At 36.9% G+C, this 24,340-nt stretch overlaps 1 protein-coding gene across 1 annotated transcript in view; it reads left to right on the forward strand.

Annotated features, from left to right (window-relative positions):
- The first annotated feature begins 13,836 nt into the window (after positions 1-13,836).
- The window catches only part of LOC116901020 (eukaryotic translation initiation factor 1-like), a 14,847-nt gene continuing 4,343 nt past the window's right edge, over positions 13,837-24,340 (forward strand). Inside the window, exon 1 of the mRNA XM_032902615.1 lies at positions 13,837-13,905. Coding sequence (XP_032758506.1) covers positions 13,837-13,905 — 69 coding nt within the window. The remainder of the gene's footprint in view (positions 13,906-24,340) is intronic.

Genomic DNA, 24,340 nt, shown 5'->3' on the forward strand with positions numbered 1-24,340 from the left:
GAGGGGAACTACCCTGAAGAAAATGCAAGAAATTAGACTTCTCACAAGGAACTAAAATAAGATAACTATAAAAACATAATTCTACCTCTAACAACAAAATTAACAAGAATCAACAATCTTTGATCCTTAATATCTTTCAACTCCCATGGACTCTATTCCACACACCCCAGAAGACATAGACCTGAATGCTTTAGAAGAAAAAAGATCAAATACATCCAAGAGGAGTAGATGGCAGGTAATCAAACTCGTGGCTGGAATCAACCAAGTAGAAACAAAGAGAACTATACAAAGAATCAACAAAACCAGGAGTAGTTCTTGAAGAAAATCAACAAGATAAACCCTTAGTCAAACTAACTAGAGGACATAGAGACAGTATACAAATTAACAAAATCAGAACTGTAACTAAAGACATAAAAGCAGAACTGAAGAAATTAAAAAAAATAAGATCCTACTGCAAAAGCTTATAGTCCATAAAAGTGGAAAATCTAGGTGAAATGGATGATTTTTAGACCAATACTAGGTATCCAACAGCCCCATAACATCTAAAGAAATAGAAGCAGTCATTAAAAGTCTCCCAACCAAAAAAGCACAGGACCAGATGGTATTTGTGCTGAATTATTTCAGACCTTTAAAGAAGACCTAATACCAATACTTGTCAAGCTATTCCATCAATGAGAAACAGAAGGAACACTACCCAATACATTCTATAAAGCTAACCTTACACTGTTACCTAAATCACACAAAGACCCACAAATAAAGGAGCACTACAGAACAATTTTACTCATGAATATTGATGCAAATATACTCAATAAATTCCACACAAACTGAATTTAGGAATACATCAAAATGATCATTCCCCATGATAAAATAGTTAGGCTTCATCCTAGGGATACAGGGATGGTTCAATATATGGAAGTCTATCAACTTAATCCACTACATAAACAAACTCAAGGGATAAAAATAAACATGTCATCATCTTGTTAGATGGTGTAAAACCTTTGAAAAATAACCCTTCATGTTAAAAATATTTGAGAGATTAGCAATTCAATGTCCATAGGTAAACATAATAAAAATAATATAAAGCAAACCAATAGGCAACATCAAACTTAATGGAGAGAAACTTGAAGCAATCTCAAATTAGGAGCAAAACAATGGGGCCCAATCTTTCCATCTATTCAATATAGTACTACAAGTTCTAGCAAGAGCAATTAGTAAGAAGAGGAGCTCAAAGGGATACAAATTGGAAAGGAAGAAGTCAAAATATCACTATTTGCAGATGATAGGATAGTATTTATGAAAAAGCCAAAATAAATCCAGGAGAGAACTCCTACAACTAATAAAGAACTTTAGCAAGATGGCTGGATATAACATTAACTCAAAGAAATCAGTAGCCTTCCTCTCCTCAAAGGATAAATGGACTGAGAAAGAAATTAGGGAAATGACACCCTTCACAATAGTCCCAAATAATATAAAATTTCTTCGTGTGACTCTACCCAAGCAAATCAAAGATCTGTATGACAAGAACATCAAGTCTCTGAAGAATAAATTTGAAGAAGATCTCAGAAGATGGAAAAATCTCCCATGCCCACAGATTGGCAGGATTTACACAGTACAAATGGCCATGTTACCAAAAACAGTCTACAGATTTATTTCAATCCCCATCAAAATTCAAACTCAATTCTTCACAGGGATAGAAAGAACAATTCTCAAACCCTCCCTGAGTAACAAAAAACCCAGAGAGTGAAAACAATTCTGTACAATAAAAGAACCTATGTGGGAATCACCATCCTTTACTTGAAGCTCTATTACAGAGCAATAGCAATAAAAACATCATGGTATTTGTATAGAGACAGACTGGCAGATCGATGGAATAGAATGTTTTATTGGATATTTTTATTTACATTTCAAAGGTTATCCTCATTCCTGGTTGGTTTCCCACTCATAAAACTGCCATCTCTTGAGATTTGACAAAGAAGCCAAAACCAGCCAGTGGGGGAAAAAAAACAGCATTTGCAACAAATGGTCCCAGTTCAATTGTTGTGAGGCAGGTAGAAGAATTCAAATTGATCAATTTTTATCTCCCTGTACTAAGGATCAAGAATATCCACATGAAACCAAATATACTGAATGTCATAGAAGAGAAACTGGGGATGAACGTCAATATGTGGGCACAGGGGAAAATTCCCTGAACTGAATGTCAATCAATGGCTTGTGGTCTAAGAGCAGTAATTGACAAATGGGACCTCATAAAGTTGAAAAGCTTCTGCAAGGCAAAGGACACTGTCAATGGAATAAAATGACAACTCACACATTAGAAAAAGGTCTTTACAATCCTACATCTGATAGTGGGGTAATATCTAAAATATAGAAGGAACTTGAAAAGTTAAAAATGTAGAGAACCAAATAACCCTATTAAAGTGGTGTACAGAGATAAAGACTTCTCAACTGAAGAATCTAAAATGGCTGAGAATCTCCTAAAGAAATGTTCAACATCCTTATTCATCAGTGTTATGTAAATCAAAACAACACTGAGATCCACTTCAAACCAATCAGAATGACTATGATCAAAAAGTCAGACAATAGCGCATGCTGGCAAGGATTTGGAGAAAGAGGGACACTCATTCTTTCCTAGTAGGACTGCAATCGTTTTTTTCTCCATCTTTATTAAATTGGGTATTTTTTATTTACATTTCAATTGATATTCCATTTCCCAGTTTCCAGGTCAACATGCCCCTAACCCCTCACCCTCCCCTCCTATATGGGTGTTTCCTTTCCCATCTTCCCCCCATTACTGCCTCCCCCCAACAATCCTGTTCACTGGTGGTTCAGTCTTGGCAGGACTAAGGGCCCCCCTTCCACTGGTGCCCTTAATAGGCTATTCGTTGCTACCTATGCAGTTGGAGCACAGGGTCGGACTGCAATCTTTTAAAACCACTTTGGAAATCATTTTGGTGTTTCCTCAGAAAATGAAAATAGTTCTACCTGAAGCTGTACCACTACTGGGCATATACCCAAATGATGCTCCAAGTTTAATATGGACACATGCTCCACTATGTTTAAAGCAGCCTTATTTTATATTATCCAGAACCTAGAAAAAACCCAGATGTCCCTTAAAAGGATAATGGATACAGAAGTTTTGGTACATTTATACAATGGAGTACTACTCAGCCATTAAAATAATGACTTCATGAAATTCTCAGGGAAATGGATGAAAATATAAAATATCATCCTGAAGTCCCTCATACAAAAAAGAACCCACAAGCTATGTATTCACTGATGAGTTTCTTGTAGTCTAAAAGCTCAGAATACCCTTGATACCATCCACAAAACATATGAAGCATAAGAAGGCAGAACAAATTATAGATGTTTTAATTCTACATAGAACATGGAACAAAAAATCAAAGGAGTTACGGGAAGGGAATAGGGAGAGAAAAAAGGGGACAAGAACAGGTTTTGTAAGGGACCTGAGAGAAGTACAGAGGATCAGGAAATAGAAGAGAAAAACAGGTAGCAGAGGGGAATGGGGAACTGGGGTAGCCACTAGAAAATCCCAGGCTCCAGGGAAGTGAGAGGTTTCCAGGAACCAATGGCAATGACTTTAAGTGAAATACCAACAAATGGGAGATACAACTTGTAGAAACTACTTCTAGTATATAACCATGGTCCCCAGTTGAGGAATATGGACCCCACACATCTGAAAATTTTAAACCCAGAAATATTCCCGTCCAATAGAAAGACAGGGACAAGAAATAGAACAGAGACTGAAGGCAAGGCTATCCAGAGACCCCCACAAATAGGGATCTATCCTATCTGCAGACAAGAAAATCCCACATTATTGCTGATAACAATAATCACTTGCTGATAGGAGACTGATATTGCTGTTCCAAGAGATTCTACCTGCACTGATCAATACAGACACAGATATTTACAACCATAGATTGGACAGAGCTGAGGGGCCCCAGTGGAAGAGGTAGTGAAAGAATGGAAGGAGCTGAAGGGGATGCAACCTCATAAGAAGAACAATATCCACTGGACCACCCAGATCTCCTACAGTCTAAACCAACCAAAGGGTATACATGGAGGGAGCCAGGACTCCAAATAGATATGTAGCAGAGGATGGCCTTATCTGACATCAATGGGAGGAGAGGGAGGCCTGATGCCCCAGCATAGAGGCATGCTAGAGGGGTGAGACAGGACTGGAAGAATGGGTGGAGGAGCAGTCTCACAGAGGCAAAGGGAGGAGGGTGAGGGGTGTTGAGAAGGTATGTGGCTGGAGGGGTAATTGATAAGGAGGATATCATTTAAAATTTAAATTAATAAAATATATGTTAATAATATTTACACATAGACCTGGAGTATTCCAAATCACAGATCTAGTGTAGCACCCCAGGTTTTATATTGATGTTGAGATTACTTTTTTTCTTTTTTCTTCCATTTTTATTAAATTAGATATTTTTTTATTTACATTTCAAATGTTATTCCCTTTCCTGGTTCTCTGTCCATCAGCCCCTAACTCCTCCCCCTACCCTTCTATGTGGGTGTTCCCCACCCCATCCACCCCCATTAACGGCCCCCAACAATCCCCTGCACTGCTAATGAAATACTGTCCACGTATAGTTAAAAAATACTGAGAAAAAATATAATCTTTTTAAATTTGGTCTTATATTTATTGGCTGATATTATTAAATTTACTTATTCTGACTTTGAACCAAAAGTCTCACATATTCTCAAAAAGCACTAGGGCATTGAATTACACTACTAATCTTTCGGTTTTTATTGTTTGTTTGTTTTAATATAGTTTAATATAGTTTTAATATAGTTTTCTATTATTAAAATCTGTTTTGATTTATATTACAGTGGATTGAAAAATACATATGACTTTATAAAGAGATGACATCCTTTGAATGAATTGATCCATAACCAAGAAATATCTGTGTGTATGAAGCTACAATTTTCTCACTCATGTTTTGTAGATGTTGAAGTACATACAACAGAGAATTATGAAAAATTTTAAATATGTATATATTGGGAGTAATTTTCTTTTTCTTTTAATATTAATTTATAATTTAAATTCACAGCATACAAAATACAATCAGTTATATCACTGAAACATTTATAAGCAAGCTGAATAACAGTAGTATATTTTTTATTTTATTTCATGCTGTAGAATTTTTTTTTTATTAACTTGAGTGTTTCTTATTTACATTTCGAATGTTATTCCTTTCCCGGTTTCCGGGCCAACATCCCCCTAACCCCTCCCCCTCCTCCCACCATTACCACCCATATAGAAGGATATGGGTGTTCCCCTCCCCATCCTCCCAGCATTACCGCCCTCCCCCCAACAATTACGTTCACTCGGGGTTCAGTCTTGGCAGGACCAAGGGCTTCCCCTTCCACTGGTGCTCTTACTAGGCCATTCATTGCTACCTATGAGGTTGGAGCCCAGGGTCAGTCCATGTATAGTCTTTGGGTAGTGGCTTAGTCCCTGGAAGCTCTGGTTGGTTGGCATTGTTGTTCATATGGGGTCTGGAACCCCTTCAAGCTCTTTCAGTCCTTTCTCTGATTCCTTCAATGGGGGTCCCGTTCTCAGTTCAGTGGTTTGCTGCTGGCATTCGCCTCTGTATTTTCTGTATTCTGGCTGTGTCTCTCAGGAGCACCGAGGTCCCAGATGGCTTTTCAAGATTACTTTAATATTGGTATGTAACATGAGAATTAGTTCTCATAGGGACAAAGAATAAAGCAGGGACTGATGAAAAGTTGGTCCAGAGACTGCCCCACCTCAGAATCCATCCCATATGCAGCCACCAAATGCAGTCACTATTGTTGATGCCAAGAATTGATTGATGACAGGAGCCAGTTACACGTTTCTCCTGAGAGGCTCTGCCAAAGCCCTACTGATACAGATGAGTTTGTTGCAGCTAACCATTGGACACAGCAAAGGGACCCAAATGGAGGAGTTAGAGAACAAACTGAAGTTGCTGAAGGAGTTTTTCACATCATAGGAAGAACAAAAATATCAAGCAACCAGACCCTGCCAGAGTTCCCAGGGACTAAACCATAAACCAATGAGTATACATGGAAGGAACCATGACTCCAGCCACATGTGTAGCAGAGAATGGCATTGTCCAGCCTCAATAGGAGGAAAAGCCCTCATTCCTGTGAAGGCTTGTCTTCCCAATGCAGGTTAATGTCAGGACATTAAGGTTGGAGTGGGTGGGTGGGAGTAGGTGCTTCCTCATAAAAGCAGGAGGAGGGAAAGGAGGTACAGAACAGAGGGTTAGGGGGTGTATGAAATGTAAATACATATAATATCTAAGAAAAATAAAATGAAAAGTGACTAAGGTCTGCATATTCTGAAACTGTGAGACAAATGTTAGTAGTCTTTGAAAGGTTTAGAAATCTTAAGTTCTGCCTGAAAGACATAATTTGGCAGATGATTTTCTATCTTCACACTCATTCATTCTTTCTCCTCCCATTTCCATTATGTGGTTACCATACAGATTCTGATATGAATACACACCCATATATCATTTATTTTCAGTACCTTTACTTGTTTTATGTTTACGACATTCATTGTTTCCAGCTAAGACGTCAGAGTTAATTCTGTTTCACATGCACAGCTTCATACAGTGAGTTCTGGAAGCTTTCTTCCAGGGAACCCAATACTCCCTTCCTCTGAGACTAATTAAAACCATAGATAAGCACGTTATGAAACTGCCACCTATGTAACTCTAACATCAGTATAACATGCACAATATTTCTTAGTTCTACTACCATGTTTGGGTGGAACATTGATCCCTTGGACCTAAGCTGTAACATCCACTGTGTACTTCAGTTTTGACTCAACTGATATAATTCCCTATTGTTTGACATGAGAACCTCTGAAATGACATTACGAATTCAGTTCCTTTATTTCCAGAAAACAAACACATTCCCTGTTGAAGTCTTGATTAGGTGCAGTATTCCCCTCAGAACAGGTTTATTATGGTCCCAATATAAAGTTTACAGTTACTTCTTTCTTAATTTAATTAAATTTTTACTTATTTAATTTACATTCCACTCTCTGTTCCCCTCCTTTAGAGTTGTTTTGATTCTCAATTCCCTGATGATTAAAGATATTGAACGTTTCTTCAGGTGATTCTTGGCCATTCCGTATTCCTTAGTGGAGAATTCTTTGTTTAATTCTGTACCCTACTTAAAAAGGGTTAGGCGATGTTCCAAGTATTGCAAATCAAAATGACCCAGAGAGTCCACCTTACACCAGTCAGAAGGTCAAAACCTCAGATGACCACACATTTTGGGGAGGATGTGGAGAAAGGGGAAGACACCTACAGTGCTGGTGGGATTTTAAACTGGTACAACCAGTATGGAAATCAATTTGGAGATTCCTCAGAAAATTGGAAACAGACCTACATAAAGATGAAGAAATTAACTCTTGGGATTATACTGAAAAGATTCCTCAGCATGCCACACTGGCACATGTTCGACGATGTTCATAATGGCCTTGTTTGTGATAGCCAGAAACTGTGCCACAACAGAAGAATGGATACAGAAAATGTTGTTCATTTACACAATGGAATACTACTCAGCTATTAAGAAAGAGTACATTCTGTGATTTGTAGGCAAATGGATGGAACTAGAAAATATCATCCTGAGTTTGGTGACTCAGACCCAAAAGGACATGCATGACATGTTCTCACCGATGAGTGGATATTAACCAATAAAAAATACAGAATACCCCAGATATAGTACCAGCTTGCAATCCCACCAGTAATGGAGGAGTGTTCCTCTTTCTCCACATCCTCACCAGCATCTTTTGTCTCCTGGGTTTTTGGTCTTAATCATCCTGATTCGTGTCAGGTTTCTTTTGATTTGCATTTGCCTGATGAATAAGGATGTTGAACATTTATTTCTTTAGGTGCTTCTTGGCCATTGGATATTCTTCAGTTGAAAATTCTTTGCTTAGGTTACCCCACATTTTTAATAGGGTTATTTGATTCTTTGGAATCTAACCTCTTGAGTTCCTTGTATATATTAGTCCTCTATTGGATGTAGGATTGGTATAGATATTTTACCAATCTGTTGGTTGCCATTTTGTCCTAATGACAGTATCGCCTTATAGGAGCTTTGCAATTTTATGAATTTCCATTTGTTGATTGTTGATCTTAGAGCATAAGCCATTGGTGTTCTGTTTGGGGATTTTCTCCAGTGCCCAAGTTTTCAAGGTTCTTCCCCACTTTTCCTTCTATTAATTTGAGTGTATCTGGTTTTATTGGAGGTCCTTGATCCATGTGGACTTGAGATTTGTACTGCATGGTTTTAGTGCATTTGGGAAAGATCAACTGACTTTAGGTGTGTGAGCTTATTTCTAGGCCTTAAATTTCTTTTCTGGTCCAATCTATTTGGAGTTTTGTTGGCCTCTTGTATGTTTGTGGGCATCACTTTCTTTAGCTTGGGAAGTTTTCTTCTATAATTTTGTTGAAGATATTTTCTGGTCCTTTAATTCGCAAGTCTTTGCTCTCTTCTATACCACTTATCCTATTGTTTGATCTTCTCATTGTGTCCTGGATTTCCTCGATGGAAAGGGTAAGGTGCTTTTTGACTTTTACATTTTCTTTGACAGTTGTTTCAATGTTTTCTATTTTATATTTTGCCCCTGAGATTCTCTGTTCTATCTCTTGTATTCTGTTGGTAATGATTGTATCTATGACTCCTGATTTCTTTCCTAGGTTTTATAATTCCAAGGTTGTCTTGCTTTGTGATTTCTTTATTGTTTCTATTTCCATTCTTGCATCCTTGATGGTTTGTTCAGTTCATTCATGTTTTTTGGTTGTGTTTGTGTTTTGTCCTTAAGATGTTCTTATATATTCTCTTTACGGATTTCTATTTGTTTACCTGTGGTCTCCTATATTTCTTAGAGGGGACTATTTATGTCCTTTTTACAGTCCTATATCATCATCAAGAGGTGTGAATATAAGCACAAATCTTGCTTTTCTTGTTGTGTTGTGATATCCAGCATTTGGTTTAGTTGGAGAACTGGGCTCTGATGATGCCAAGTAGTCTTGGTTTTTGTTGCTTAGGTTCCTACTCTGACCTCTCACCATTTGGTTATATCTGGTGTTAGCTGATCTTGCTGTCTGTGACAGTTGCTTGACCCTCCTGTAAGCCTGTGTGTCAGCACTTTGGGAGACCACCTTTCTTCCAGTGGCATCTGGGTACAGAGAGCTCTTTCACAGGGTCAACTATTGTCACAAGTGGAAAGTTCTCCCTCACTGAATCTTGGTATAGAGAGCTGTGGGACTGGGTTAGCTCCAGGCAGAGGCAGAAACTGGAAGGCCCCGCAACCTCTTCTTTTAGTTTCAATGTATCTGGTGGAGGTCCTTGAGCCACATGGCCCTGAGCTTTTTACAAAGCAATAAGAATGGATCAATTTGCAGTATTCTTCATGTTTACCGCTGGTTGAACCAGCACCATTTGTTAAATGCTGTCTTTTACCCACTGGATACTTTTAGCTCCTTTTATTGTCTAAATGCTCTGTCTAGAAATTTGAGCCCTATATTGGATAAGTAGGGAGAGAGGGGGAATCCTTGTCTATTCCCTGATTTTACTGGGATTCCTTCAAGTTTCTTTCCATTTAGTTTGTTGTTGGCTACTGTTTTGTTGTATATTGCTTTTACTATGTTTAGATATGGGCTTGCATTACTCTTCTTTCCAAAACTTTCATCATGAATGGGTGTTGAATTTTGTCAAATGCTTTCTCAGCATTTAATGAGATGAGTACTTAGTTTTTAATGCGAGTTTGTTTATATAGTGGATAGTGTTGATGGATTTCCGGATGTAGAACCATTCCTACATTCCTGGGATGAAGCTTACTTGATCATTATGTATGTTCTCAGAGTCAGTTTTTGAGAACTTTATTAAGTAATTTTGCATTGATATTCATATGAAAATTGATCTGAAGTTCTTCTTCTTTGTTGGTTCTTGTGTGTTTAAGGTATAGGCCTAAATGTGACTTCATCGATTGAATTGGGTATTGTTCCCTCTATTTTGTGGACTAGCTTGATATATATTGGTATTAGGTATTCTTTGAAGGTCTGATAGAATTCTGCACCAAACCTGACTGGTTCTTGAATTTTTTTGGTAAGGAGACTTTTTATGACTGCTTCTCCTTATTTAAGGGTTATGTGAATATTTAGATTGTTTATCTGATCCTGATTTAATTTTGGTACTTGGTATCTGTTTAGAAAATTATGCATTCATCCAGATTTTCTTGTTTTGTTCAGTGTAGGCTTTTATCTATTATGGGAAAGTTAATTTGTGGAATTAAAAAAAGCATGCTTAAAGAGATGTAGGTAATATTCAATTTACAGCCATCTATATCTAGGTTCTTTTTAGGGAAGGGTATTTTCTTAATATTATTAACCATTTGAGTTACTTTATTGGTATATATGCTCAAATTAATGTCCTTGTTCAACAGTTATGTCAGATACTCAGCTGTGCCTTCAATGTAGTTTTCGGAAACATTTCTAAAGGCCAGATTCATTCCATCATGATGAGCCTGCCCTTTCCTACACTTTTATGTGAAGATAGTTGTGATGCTGTTCACAGAGAAGGATCTGTTTTGATAAACTGACATATAAAAATATCAATACTGATTGTAAGGTTGCTATATTATCCATTATAAAAAACCAAAAGATTTCTTTTTATATTTATTCATATGCAGATATTATACCATTTTTGAAAGCACTGGTCATTCTACTGGCCTTTAAAGGATTATCTCATCAATAAATATTGCAGATGCATCAGGGTTAATGTATTTGGGTGTAGTTATGTATGTGTGTTTGTGGGTGTTTCCCTTGTTTTCCATGGTATGGAATTGCTTATTTCCTGTGTTTGCTTGAATCTCTGTGTCAGGGAGAAACAAAGAAAGAAATTAAAGTCTTTCTAGAATTCACTGAAAAGGAAGGCACAACATACCCAATTTTATGGGGCACAGTAATAGCAGTGCTAAGAGGAAAGTTCCTAAAATTAGGTGCCTTCTTAAAAAATTATCCTCCTTGTGTTGTAGTTTTATCTAATATTTTATGTGGGGCTTGGATTGTGGATAGATATTGTTTGAATTTGTACTTATCTTTAAATTTCTCATTTTCTTTGTTAAAAATTTTGTTCGGTATATTAGTGTATGTGTCATCTGTGTTTTTTGTTTTGTTTTGTTTTGTATTAAGAGGATGCAAGATATCTGACCGGACCTTTTAGCTTTTAGAATATTTGTGAAATAAGTTGTAATTCTTTTTTTCCAGGTTAGTTGATTTTATTGGTCTTCCTGAAAAGTTCCTATCCCTCTTTGGGCCCACAATCCTTCCTTTTATTCTTCCATAACAGTCCCCATCCACTAAATGTGTGTATCTGAATGAGTCCGTTGCTGGTGGAGTCTCTCAGAGGACAGCATGCTCCTGTCTACAAGCATAACAGAATATCATTAATAGTGTTAAGGAGTGATGCTTGCCCATGGAATGGGTCACTTCTGAACATTCTTACAATTCCATCTCTTCAGTATCAGAGACACTGTGGGCACCAGTTTCCCAGTGTGTGCCATCTTCCCAATGGCAATCACTCCTGGGGGTTTTGGTTAAACAGATAATCAGATATCTTTAAATATTCTCGATACTAGACAAAATATTATAACCTAGATGAGCTATAGAGACTAGAAATATTTTTCTCAGGTTTCCAAAAGCTGGTGAGTCCATGATAAGAGAGAATTTAGATTCAGTGTCACATGAGAGCCCATATTTTAGCTGACAGTCAGCTTCCTCTCTTCATTAATGACACAACCCTGGAGTATAAGGGCACCAATACTAATCTTACTGACTTTGCTCTTGATGACCCAATAAATTTCCAAAGGCCCACATACTAATACAACAGCCTTGAAGGCCAGGATTTCAATGTATGAAATGAGAGGGTATACACAGCTCCACAGCATAGCACTAGGTTTACCCCAAAACTGCTAAGTCGAATACTTCTACAATCAGACAAAACCTTACTCTCCCTCTCCCTCTCACCCCTTCTCTCTTAGCTCTTAATTCCTCATGACTACTAAATCCATTTTTTATTCTGACACAACTGTCTTCTTCATAGATATAGATAAGGATGGGGGAGTGTAGCTATTGGTTGGCTTGGACCAACAGTCTCAGCATGTTGGAAATAAATACCTTTCTAAAGATGATTTTATTAATCTTCATATAATATGTTTAGGAAGTGTTAGTTTTAGGTAACATATCTAACAAGTGCTACATCTCCCGGCTGGCTGAAAATTCAAAGGAGCACAACAAGTCAGTAAGAACAGCCAGAAGAGACCTTGCTACACAGCTCTGTAAAGTAGGGTCACAGCACCAGAAAACCAAGAATAGACAGCATTTTATCAACTAAGTCTCAACTTCTTAAAAATTATATTTTTAGTTTTAGTGTATATGTATATGTTTGTTGGGAGGAAGGATGGAATATGTGGGGCTTGGATTGTGGATAGATATTGTTTGAATTTGTACTTGTTTTTAAATTTCTCATTTTTTCTACTTATGGTGACTGAGAATTTGGTTCGGTATACTAGTCTATGTGGCATCTGCATTTGTTTTGTTTTGTTTTGTTTTGTTTTGTATTAAGAGGATGCAAGATATCTGACCGGACCTTTTAGCTTTTAGAATATTTGTGAAATCAGCTGTAGTTCCTATAGGCCTTCTTTTTGATGTTACCTGATATTATCCCTCACTGCTTTTAATATTCTTTCTTTGTTCTTCAGATTTTCTGTTTTGATTACTATGTGGCAGGAGGATTTTCTTTTCTGGCCCAGTATAACTGGTGTTCTATAAGCTTTTTGTATGCTTATAGGCATTTTTTCATTACAGTGAGAAAGTTTTCTTGTATGGTTTTGTTGAAAATATTTTCTGTGCCTTGGGACTGGAATACTTCACTTTTGCCAAATTCTATCATTTCTAAGTTAGGTCTTTTCATGGTATTCTAGATATCCTGCTTAGTTTGTGTAATGGTTTTTAGATTCAACATTTATAGGTTTTTTTCTACTTTATCTTCTATGCCTGAATATCTCTCTTCCATCTATTATATTATATTCCTGATGCTTGCATTTCTTGTTCCTGTTCACTTCCCTAGGATTGCTATCTTTAGGATTCCCTCAGTTTTTGTTTTCTCTATTGCTTCTATTTCCATTTTCACATCACTTATAGTTTTATACACTTGTTTCCTTTTTTATTGTTTTTCCTATATATATTTAAGGGATTTGTGTGTTGCTTTTTAAAGACCTTTACGAGCTCCTCAATTTCTTTAAGGGATTCAAATATCTGCTCTAAAGAGGCATATATTATCTTTGTTGGATTGCATTTAATGTCACTTTCTTGTGCTTCAGTTGTTTTAGGTTATTCATGGATGCTGTAGTAGAGTAGCTTTGCAGTGAAGTAGTTATATTGCTATAACTGTTATAGATTGTGTTGTTTCAGGGCCTTTTGCCATGTATATCACCGATGCCCCTGAATGTCCCTATTGTAGTAGGTATTGGGAGGGGAGTTAGCCCAGAAGTCCATGTGTGGCCTTCCTCGGATGGATATCCTTGCACTGTGTCATTCCTAATTACCATGTTTCTATGGTTCAGGTTCTGCAGGTCTGATGAAAGTGTTCAGAGCAATGGTGGCAGAAAGAAAGGCCTACTTGGAGAGTAGACTACTCAGAGCTACTTAGGGTGTACCAGAAGCCTGAAAGTAAAAGAGAGCTTTGTGATGAAAGAAAAGCTAACATCAAAATTTAAGACTCCCAGATGGTGATAAGAGGAACATGGATGTCTACTGGTGTCAGCAGACTGCTGAAGGCAACTTGGAGTGTACCAAATTACTCAGAGAGCAGGTGAGATGGGTGTCAGAAGGGAAGATAATCTGTATGAGTCAGACTCTCATGTTTAATGAATGAGGGGTGAGATGTGGCTGGAGAATGAAGGTCCCCCTGGGATATCAGTGTTCTCAGGGAAACTTGGCATGTCCTAATGATTTGAGTGAGTAGTTATTATGAATGAGGGAAAGGAAACTTTCCTATATGCTTCAGGATCCACAGGTCTGATCAAGGTTGGTGGAGAGAGAATTGAATTCCAGCAAGCAGAATATAGCAGATTGCTGAGGACAGATTCTACATTAATTTAATGTTGACAGGAATGGCATATAAATAGCAGGAAGAAAATTAGGAAATGTCATTCCTTGATCCATTCCAGGAGAATCACATTCTTCATAGTCCACATTCCATGGTGAAAGTATATCACCTGCTAGCCTTTTTCCACTCCTAGATGGCCCCTGACAATTTACCTTCCCATGTGTTTTAGATTATACTCAAGTGGTTATGTTCAGTAACATCTGAATTTCTTTTCCTTCACCATCTTACATTTCCCACGAGTACCAATTTGTGTAGGGTTATTAAGTCTTTTCTCTAGATATAATATGGGCTCTTTTTCATGTTTAACCTCTTTTCTAAGGAAAATGACAAGATGGGACAAGATGATATCTCACCTTTGCTTTGATTCAATTTAACTGTAAGTCAGAGGATAATTTAGGAGATTATGGCTTTGCACCCTGTTCTTATGGTATTATTTTTCCTTAGAAAAGGTAGCTACCTCAGAAGAGCCTTATCAGATTACATTGCATACCTTTTTTCTTGAATTTTACATTATTTAATTTAAATTTTTTTACATACTCATTTTATAGCTTTATCACTGCCCCCTTCCAGGTCAACTTCTTCTACAATCCTTCCCCTATAGATTGCCTTTCTTATACAAAGCAATGCCCACCTGAATGTATTAAGACCCCTTTGCTTATATAGGTTATACTCATTAGTGTGTTCATACAACTGTGATCATGTCCAACAGACAAACAAGGATGGAGTCTATTGGTGTTAGAGAGATGAAGTAGCAACTGGGGTAGGGAGAAAAATGTTCTATGTTTAGAAGGAATTGCCAGGTCAGTAGGAATTTAAATGTTTGTGTACCGCATCTAAGACGTGGTGATAAAGGAAAAATGTGAATGCAACATTTTTGAAATCTTCCTGGGCCCAGGCTCTTGATTTTCATCTATTACATGGTATGAATTAATATAAGCTTACTTGGGCGCACTTTAACCAATTCTTTTATTGAAGTAATATCTGTTTGTCATGATGACTGGTATTTCTGAGTAAAAATCATGCTTATTATCGTCTAGCTTTCTTCAGTGTTGTCTTAGTCTTACCTTTTTGTCTCTATGGTCTAGAGAATATCCTGCTTTTGTCCTTCATTCTGGCTTTTCTCAGTTCTGGTACTCATGTGTCTATACTGTTCAGTTCTGGCTGCAAAATTTTAAAACCAGAGCAAGGCATCCAACAATAACAGTGATATTTGAAATACTTTTGTCATTATTTGCACACACACAGAGCTGGAGCTTCAGAAGAACAACAGGCTGAAGATCCAAGAAAAGCAGGAATAGTCATTCTGTACCACATTCTGCTGGGCAAGCCTGGCTCCATCCTGCAAATATACTTTTCTTTCTTGTTCCCCTACATTGTGTCTTTATCATTTCTACATATCCTTCAATACCCAAATAACCCTTCCTTTAATGTTGTTCCTTGGAATATTCTTGGCTTTTTTTGTGATTCCTCAGTTTAGAATTTCCAGTAAATACTAAGGTTATTCTCAATATGCCATTGTCAAGTGACTGGGCTTCCTAAAACATGACAACTTTATCTTTTTCCACAAACACTTATAACCGTGCTGTGTGTTCCTCCTGAAAACATATGCCCAGAGTTATCTTTATTGTGTAGGGTCCTGAATTTTTAGATCTGACATCTGACTCTGGGTTTAAGATAACCTGTCCCCCAGAAATGAACCCACAGACCTATGGTCACTTGATTTTTGACAAAGGAGCCCAAACCATCCAATGGAAAAAAGATAGCATTTTCAGCAAATGGTGCTGGTTCAACTGGAGGTCAACATGTAGAAGAATGCAGATCGATCCATGCTTATCACCCTGTACAAAGCTTAAGTCCAAGTGGATCAAGGACCTCCACATCAAACCACACACACTCAAACTAATAGAAGAAAAACTAGGGAAGCATCTGGAACACATGGGCACTGGAAAAAATTTCCTGAACAAAACACCAATGGCTTATGCTCTAAGATCAAGAATCGACAAATGGGATCTCTTAAAACTACAAAGCTTCTGTAAGGTAAAGGACACTGTGGTTAGGACAAAACGGCAACCAACAGATTGGGAAAAGATCTTTACCAATCCTACAACAGATAGAGGCCTTATATCCAAAATATACAAAGAACTCAAAAAAGTTAGACCGCAGGAGACAAATAACCCTATTAAAAATGGGGTTCAGAGCTAAACAAAAAGAATTCACAGCTGAGGAATGCCCGAATGGCTGAAAACACCCTAAAAAATGTTCAACATCTTTAGTCATCAGGGAAATGCAAATCAAAACAACCCTGAGATTTCACCTCACACCAGTGAGAATGGCTAAGATCAAAAACTCAGGTGACAGCAAATGCTGGCGAGGATGAGAAGAAAGAGGAACACTCCTCCATTGTTGGTGGGGTTGCAGACTGGCACAACCATTCTGGAAATCAGTCTGGAGGTTCCTCAGAAAATTGGACATTGAACTGCCTGAGGATCCAGCTATACCTCTCTTAGGCATATACCCAAAAGATGCCCCAACATATAAAAAAGACACGTGCTCCACTATGTTCATCGCAGCCTTATTTATAATAACCAGAAGCTGGAAAGAACCCAGATGCCCTTCAACAGAGGAATGGATACAGAAAATGTGGTACATCTACACAATGGAATATTACTCAGCTATCAAAAACAACGACTTTATAAATTCGTAGGCAAATGGTTGGAACTGGAAAATATCATCCTGAGTGAGCTAACCCAATCACAAAAAGACATACATGGTATGCACTCACTGATAAGTGGCTATTAGCCCAAATGCTTGAATTACCCTAGATGCCTAGAACAAATGAAACTCAAGGCGGATGATCAAAATGTGAATGCTTCACTCCTTCTTTAAAAGGGGAAAAGAATACCCTTGGCAGGGAAAAGAGAGGCAAAGATTAAAACAGAGACTGAAGGAAAACCCATTCAGAGCCTGCCCCACATGTGGCCCATACATATACAGCCACCCAATTAGATAAGATGGATGAAGCAAAGAAGTGCAGGCGGATAGGAACCGGATGTAGATCTCTCCTGAGAGACACAGCCAGAATACAGCAAATACATAGGCGAATGCCAGCAGCAAACCACTGAACTGAGAACGGGACCCCCCGTTGAAGGAATCAGAGAAAGAACTGGAAGAGCTTGAAGGGGCTCGAGACCCCATATGTACAACAATGCCAAGCAACCAGAGCTTCCAGGGACTAAGCCACTACCTAAAGACTATACATGGACTGACCCTGGACTCTGACCTCATAGGTAGCAATGAATATCCTAGTAAGAGCACCAGTGGAAGGGGAAGCCCTGGGTCCTGCCAAGACTGAACCCCCCAGTGAACTAGACTGTCGGGGGGAGGGCGGTAATGGGGGGAGGGTGGGGAGGGGAACACCCATAAGGAAGGGGGGGAGGGGAGGGGATGTTTGCCCGGAAACCGGGAAAGGGAATAACACTGGAAATGTATATAAGAAATACTCAAGTTAATAAAAAAAAAAAAGATATCCTGTCCCTCACAGTGCAGTTATTTCAGTGCTGGAGGGAGTGCTATTCTCCACTGTTACAGAATTTTTTTTTCAAATCAACTGAGATCATCTATGGTAGAAAAAGACACCATGTCCCACTTTCATGCATCATGAGCAATGTTCAATCCATTTAGTCAACAGTTCTCAGTGTTTGTCTAGATTATAATTCTAAGAACTTGGAGATGGAGAATATGTATTTGTGCTTCAAATACCCATCTATCAGGAAAGTAATATAGATTTTACCTGAAACAATATGTACTTAAATATGTACCAGCACAACATGAACATTTCGACTCTCAGCTATTTAAATACTGTAATTTTGTATTGACATTAATGATATTGGTAAAATCTTATCATTAATATTGAAAAGTCAGATAAAGCTCTCCATATTGGTTATCCTTAGATACATCCCAATGCTTGTTAATACTATGTGTATTTTTGCTATGGAATAATATTTAAAATTTTAAAATAATAAATATTTTGCTGATGGAAAAAGTTACAAATTAGTGAATCTTATTTCTTTGGAGCTTGGTCTAACCTTCATAGAGAGGAAACTATTTTCATCTAAATAGAGGAAACAAACTCTGCATAATCTATATGATGAAATGATGACTGTGGGAGAAAATCTCTTTTTATGTTTCCAATTTTGCTTCTTTTAACCATAGGTAGGTAATTTTTTGGCCTTTTCTTCACATATTAATAACAGTTCTCTAGGCTCTAGTTCATGTATTTGATTCCTCTCTGAAATAACACCAAAATATTTGAATCGTATATCTTTCATGTCTTTATATCTAGCAACACTTGTCCTTCTCCTGTCTGACTCTTTTGGGCCAAAGTGGCAGTATTATATCTTTCCTTTTGATCTGAATCATTGGAAATATTTTCTGTAGGTATTTGTTGGAGAAAGAAACCTGTGCAGCTGAATTCCCAGTTTCATCTCTCTCCTTTCTAAGACATGCACACTTTCCTCATTAAAGTCCTTGTTTAGTGAGTCCTCTTAAAAGCTAATATGGATCCAGCTGCAGAATATGGGGTTTTGTTGGGGTACTTATCACTTATCTTCAAGAACACACTTTGGTTTTACATTACCACACTCTTGAAAATTAAAAAAAAGCACAAATCATCTCATATTTTATGGTTCAACCTCTTCTTGTTCCTTCTCAGTGTAGAATTCAAGGATAATGGTGACATTCAAATACCATGCTATAGAATTAATGCTATTTTATATGAACATTTTGTCTGCCTAACACATTAATTCATTACATGTAATATCAATCTCTTTAAAGTTCCTAGGACCTAGAAAAATGGAGCAATATTTTTTTTGTCACAATACTACTTCCATTGGGCCTCTAAAATATTTCTCAATATTAGCCTGTTTGTGCTTTGATATTCCATGAGCCAGTCTTAAACTGGTCATAATTCTCTGACAATTCAGATTTTACCAAGTGCTTCCAGGATGAACCATTTAGTTCACCTTACAGCATTTGATGACTTTTCTATTCTTCAGCTCAAAACACCTTCAGATATCGTCAATAGACAACATTTAAAAGACTGAGAATCAGGTACTCATATTTATCATACCAATGTACCTACAACTTCTATCTTACTACTTATTTTCTACCTTAGTTTCTTCCCTCATTGTTAAGACAAAACCACAGAGAACTTAGAGAAGGAAAGGCTTATTATTATCTTTAGGCACATGTTTTGATTGTCAATAGATGAAAATTACATAAATCTCATATAGTATCTGACTGACCATTTCATATAAGAGTATAAATGAAACAATATGGAGTGTTCATGAAAAACATATACATATTATTTTTCCAGAGTTGTAAAGTTTAAAAATCTTTCATATGTTGTTAATTTCATCTTATATTTCGATGTTCATTTCACATAAGTTTGCCTCTATACTCTGTAAGCAAATTGGTTTTACAGGTAATACTAAATTACTCTGGAGATCTAAGTACACACAATCACAAACAAAAATCTCTTTCCATTTATTCATATACTCAGGTCTTGGATATGGAAAATTTTCTCAAATCAATTTTTTCTCTCATAATTATCTTCATGTATGTTTACTATTCATGTATGTTTATTATTCAAAGTATTAATCTAATTCTATTTATGATTGTTTCTCTTTCTAGTGTATGATTCAAGGTACTATCAGTAGTTTAAATCATAAAATTTACATTAGTCTGTATTAGAGATTCTGTCTTAAGTGTATCCTCTGTTACATCTGAGTTTCTCTATCTGAACAACTGATTATCCTCATGGGACTTAGCCACAGATCAAATAAATGCTATCACTTATTTTTGGGTTCTCAACCAAATCAAATGCCCCGCATGTGCTGCCATCTCATCATTGATTTTATTTAATTTAATTGCAAATGAAATGTTAAATTGCCATATTCTACTCCATGATTTTTTCTCATAGTGATTCCTATTTTTACACAAGCAAGTCTGCTCTGAGCAATTTACTAGCTTATATTGAATATCTTGAACAACAGAATTTTTGGTATGCCTTAAATCTCTTCAGCCCCTGCTACCTTTGAGATTATCATTGTTAGTGTGTGCGTGTGCGTGTGTGTGTGTGTGTGTGTGTGTGTGTGTGTGTGTGTGTGTGTGTTGGGGCATTTTTAATCAGTATATTTGAGTCAGATAGGTAGCAAAATATGAAGTCCACACATCTCACTGATATACACTACCAAACAACACATTTTTAATAAAAGATGAAGGAAAATGTTATGTGTTTAGAAGTTTCCATGAAGGTTGACACTCAAGCATCAGTGCAAGGGGACTAAAAATTGTGCTAAAGGCACAGGTTTGAAATATAAGCTCAGCAAGAGCTTTCTGGATCTGTCTCTTGATTTTCATCTCACACATGGGATGAATTATTATAAAGTTCTCACATTCAGTAGCTAAAGTATCATAAACTGAATTTACTTGTGTAATGTGTGTTTGACCAGATGGCTTGCAAACTCCAGCAGTCTCCCTCTATAGCTTGTCTAAATTATTTGTGTCCTATTTTAATATATTTTTGTTGGCAAGATCAAACAAAATAAAATAGAACAAACCAAACCAAACCAAGAGACCAAACAACCAAACAAGAACAAGGACAACAAGTACAACAAACAAAAAAACTGACAACAGCAACAATAAACTTTCCATGATCTACAGAATGCTCTCCAACTTCTATTCCTTGCATTTGTACACAGTTCTAATTTTCATGTGTATCTGGGTGCTACGCATCACAATTCTTCACTATGTCTTGCTGGGCAAGGTGGCTACATTTTCTAAATGCACTACTCTTACATGTCCTATTCTCTTTTCCTTCCTTCCTTCCTTCCTTCCTTCCTTTCTTCCTTCCTTCCTTTCTTTCTTTCTTTTTCTTTTTTTTTCCCGTAGCTGAGGGCCAAACCCAGGGCAAGCACTCTACCACTGAGCTAAATCCCCAACCCCTATATGTCCTATTCTCACTTCTTTACATATGCCTCCATATGTAAAGAAATAATCAAATCAAGTAATCTATCATCTCATGTCCACCTCTTTATGAATTCTGACAAATTTTCTGTTTCCTCTTCTCAGACCCTGCCTTGCCTAAACGGGTCATTCTTTCCTTGCCAAGTTATGGTCACCTTGACTTTCATATTTATAACATGGCAAACACAACTCTTACCCCATACATCTAACTTCACTCTTTTCCTCAAAATCATATGAAGATTGCGCATTAATGCCTAGGGTCCTCCTTGTCCAGTATTGAGGTTTGCACATGGTTCATTAACTGGAGTCCTTCACTATATCATTATATCATTTGAAGGAGAGAATTCCATGCAACATTTCCTGAGAAATTTATTTGCCAAATTTAAGAGGTGAGACTTTATTCTGAGAAAGGTACAGGACTAAATTTTCAGAACCCATGAACACTAGTACAACAATTATCTCGACATTTTCCAGAATTATTTGTTGGATTAATCCTCAGCACCTTGAGAAACAGAACATGTGAAGGTATCTACAGTGACACTGCAACTGGGAGTTGATCATATATAGGTCTTGAAAGATTTTTTTGTATTGCAATATATCAATATAAGCTTAGCATTCCATAAGCACTCCATTGTTTTAATATTTTGCATTGGATATTGGCATCAATGATGTTGGTAATATTTTACTCTTAATAGTGAATGTCAGCAATACCTCTGGCTCTTGATTATTTTGTTGAAAAAATTCTAATGCTTTTCATTAAGTTCAGGTGTTTCCAGAAATGTACCGTGTGCTAATGAGTAAACATATAGTTGGATCTCCTTTTCAGAACTTTGTGTACAATTGATAGGTAAATAGACAAATCCATATAGGATAAAGGGACTAATCCTTCACATCTGCACTAATATGACATGAAGAATTTGTTTTCTGTTTCTGACTTGTCCTTGCATCACAGGTAGGAACTATTTAATGAACATTCTTAGTCTTATTCATCCTAACTTTGGAGAGTTTTTCAGTTCATAGTTTACCAAGAAAATGTTCTTCACTTACCATGAGGGAATATTTGTGTCAAAATTCTAAAAGTCATATCCAGTGTTGAAGAAGAGAGCTCTTATAGATCATCATAGGCTGTGTGTCTGCTGCTATACTTAAAGTGATATGCAACCTAGGCTCATAATTCTGCTAGAGTGATTTTGCTTGTGTAAGGTCTCCAGTGGGTCACCAAAGATTACTGATTTCGAGAAAGGTGTGTCTGCCATGTGCCAAATAAAGAATTCTACAGTTATTTTCATCCATCTCTATGCATCTTTTTATCAACAACCTAATAGTTTTCCATGTCTGCCTTATTTACTGAAGCCCCGCATCAGGTAACATTTGACACCCAAAGGTAGTAAAGTTTTCTGAGTATCCTGTGAAATTTCAAAATGTTCCTGTAAAACCAAATCACTATATTCCATGACAAAGGAAGAGAGCAGACTGAGTTCATATTGAGGAAATCAGAACCCCTATTGGCATATCTACCCTATCTACCAACATTCAGACTTACAGCAAAGCAAGGTTTGTTTTCTGTGTGTTTTGTCAGAGTAGGCTTTCTGATAGTAATATGAAACAAAGAGAAACAATTTCCTTTATCTCCTATTTCTACAAATATATTTGAAGAAGAGATGGTCAGGCCTAGCAATCTAGATACTACATAAACTGACTTTTGTATATTATTGAACTATTTTCTAACTTCACTTCAACTTCAAATAACTGTCACCTTTCTAACGTATATACAAGTCCCATTCAACATTCATGGATTTTTCTTATTATTAATATATGCTTAACCTTTTAATTTTGATTGTCTTATCATTCACAGGTTACAAATTATTCATTGAAACTAGGTGGGGCTTACTTGATAGACACACAATCAAACTCCATCTATGTCTCTCACAAGAATATGCCAATTACCCATGGAAGGATAGAAGAATATTGTCATTGAGCCTATCTGAAATTCACTAATGGTTGTTAAGAACACTCTCGTATGGTGGCCTCGGCTAGTGAGGCTGTGTTAGATATCTCTGTCACTTCTGATTGTTCCCTTCTTAACCATCTGACTTTGCTAACTGGTTTCAAGTTGTCCCCTATCTCCTGGATCAGAATCAGAAATCCTTCACAGGGCTTTCATATCTGGCCTGAAGTGAGTTACCCCTGACCTTTTCTGAGATGGTTCTTTTTCAAATACACAGAATGACTCTATAGTGTGCAAAAGAAGGCAAGATGTTCCCTTTTTATGACTCAAGAGAACTAGTTAATCTATTCAGTCAACAAACCACCCAGAGATTATTCCGGGCCTAATACCCAGATTTGGAACTAGAGAATAAATGAGTGGGTATTGAGTGAAATTTTACCAGGCAATCCATCAGAGAAATCACTTGAAAAATCATGTACTTAAATATTCATCTGTACACACTTAGCCCTCCAAAATACACAACCATTATTACAGTATATTTTTGCATTGGTATTAATAATTTTGCTAATATCTGAATAGTAATGTGTAATGTGACCAGCAGAACTGCAGTACTGCATCTGCTTTATCTTTTGAAACAGTCCTCAATATTATTATTATTATTATTATTATTATTATTATTATTATTATTATTATTATTATTTCTGAAAACAAGCTGTATTTAAATAAGAATTTAAATACATTACATAACATTGAAACTGGAAGGGAAAAGAAAACCAAAAGACCAGTTTGTTCCTTTACATGGAACTGTCCTGCAAATCGTTTTGAGTTGAAATCTCTACAGTTAGCCACAAGGTTAATGGCACCAGGTTGATTTTTGCTCCGTCGTTGTAAGTTTAACTGATATCAGGCTGGTCTTACCCTTCATGTTTCAGCATCCCTTCGTTAGTATACATCTGCTTAAATATAGTGCCCTAGTGGTGAGCTAATGTCCATGTCTTCTCTGGAAAAGTAGCCCTTTCTGAATTCTGCCTACCTGGTCAGACACCAGGGGTTCTTTTTATGTCCAGAGTTTCTATATAGTGACATAGCTGCAGTAGTTACCCATTCTCTTGGTCACCTGAGCCTTTCAAATGCATTGAATCTATAATTACTTTTGGCAAAATG

The sequence above is a fragment of the Rattus rattus genome, chromosome 5 (assembly GCF_011064425.1).
Source record: "Rattus rattus isolate New Zealand chromosome 5, Rrattus_CSIRO_v1, whole genome shotgun sequence".
In the NCBI taxonomy this organism is placed as follows: domain Eukaryota; kingdom Metazoa; phylum Chordata; class Mammalia; order Rodentia; family Muridae; genus Rattus; species Rattus rattus.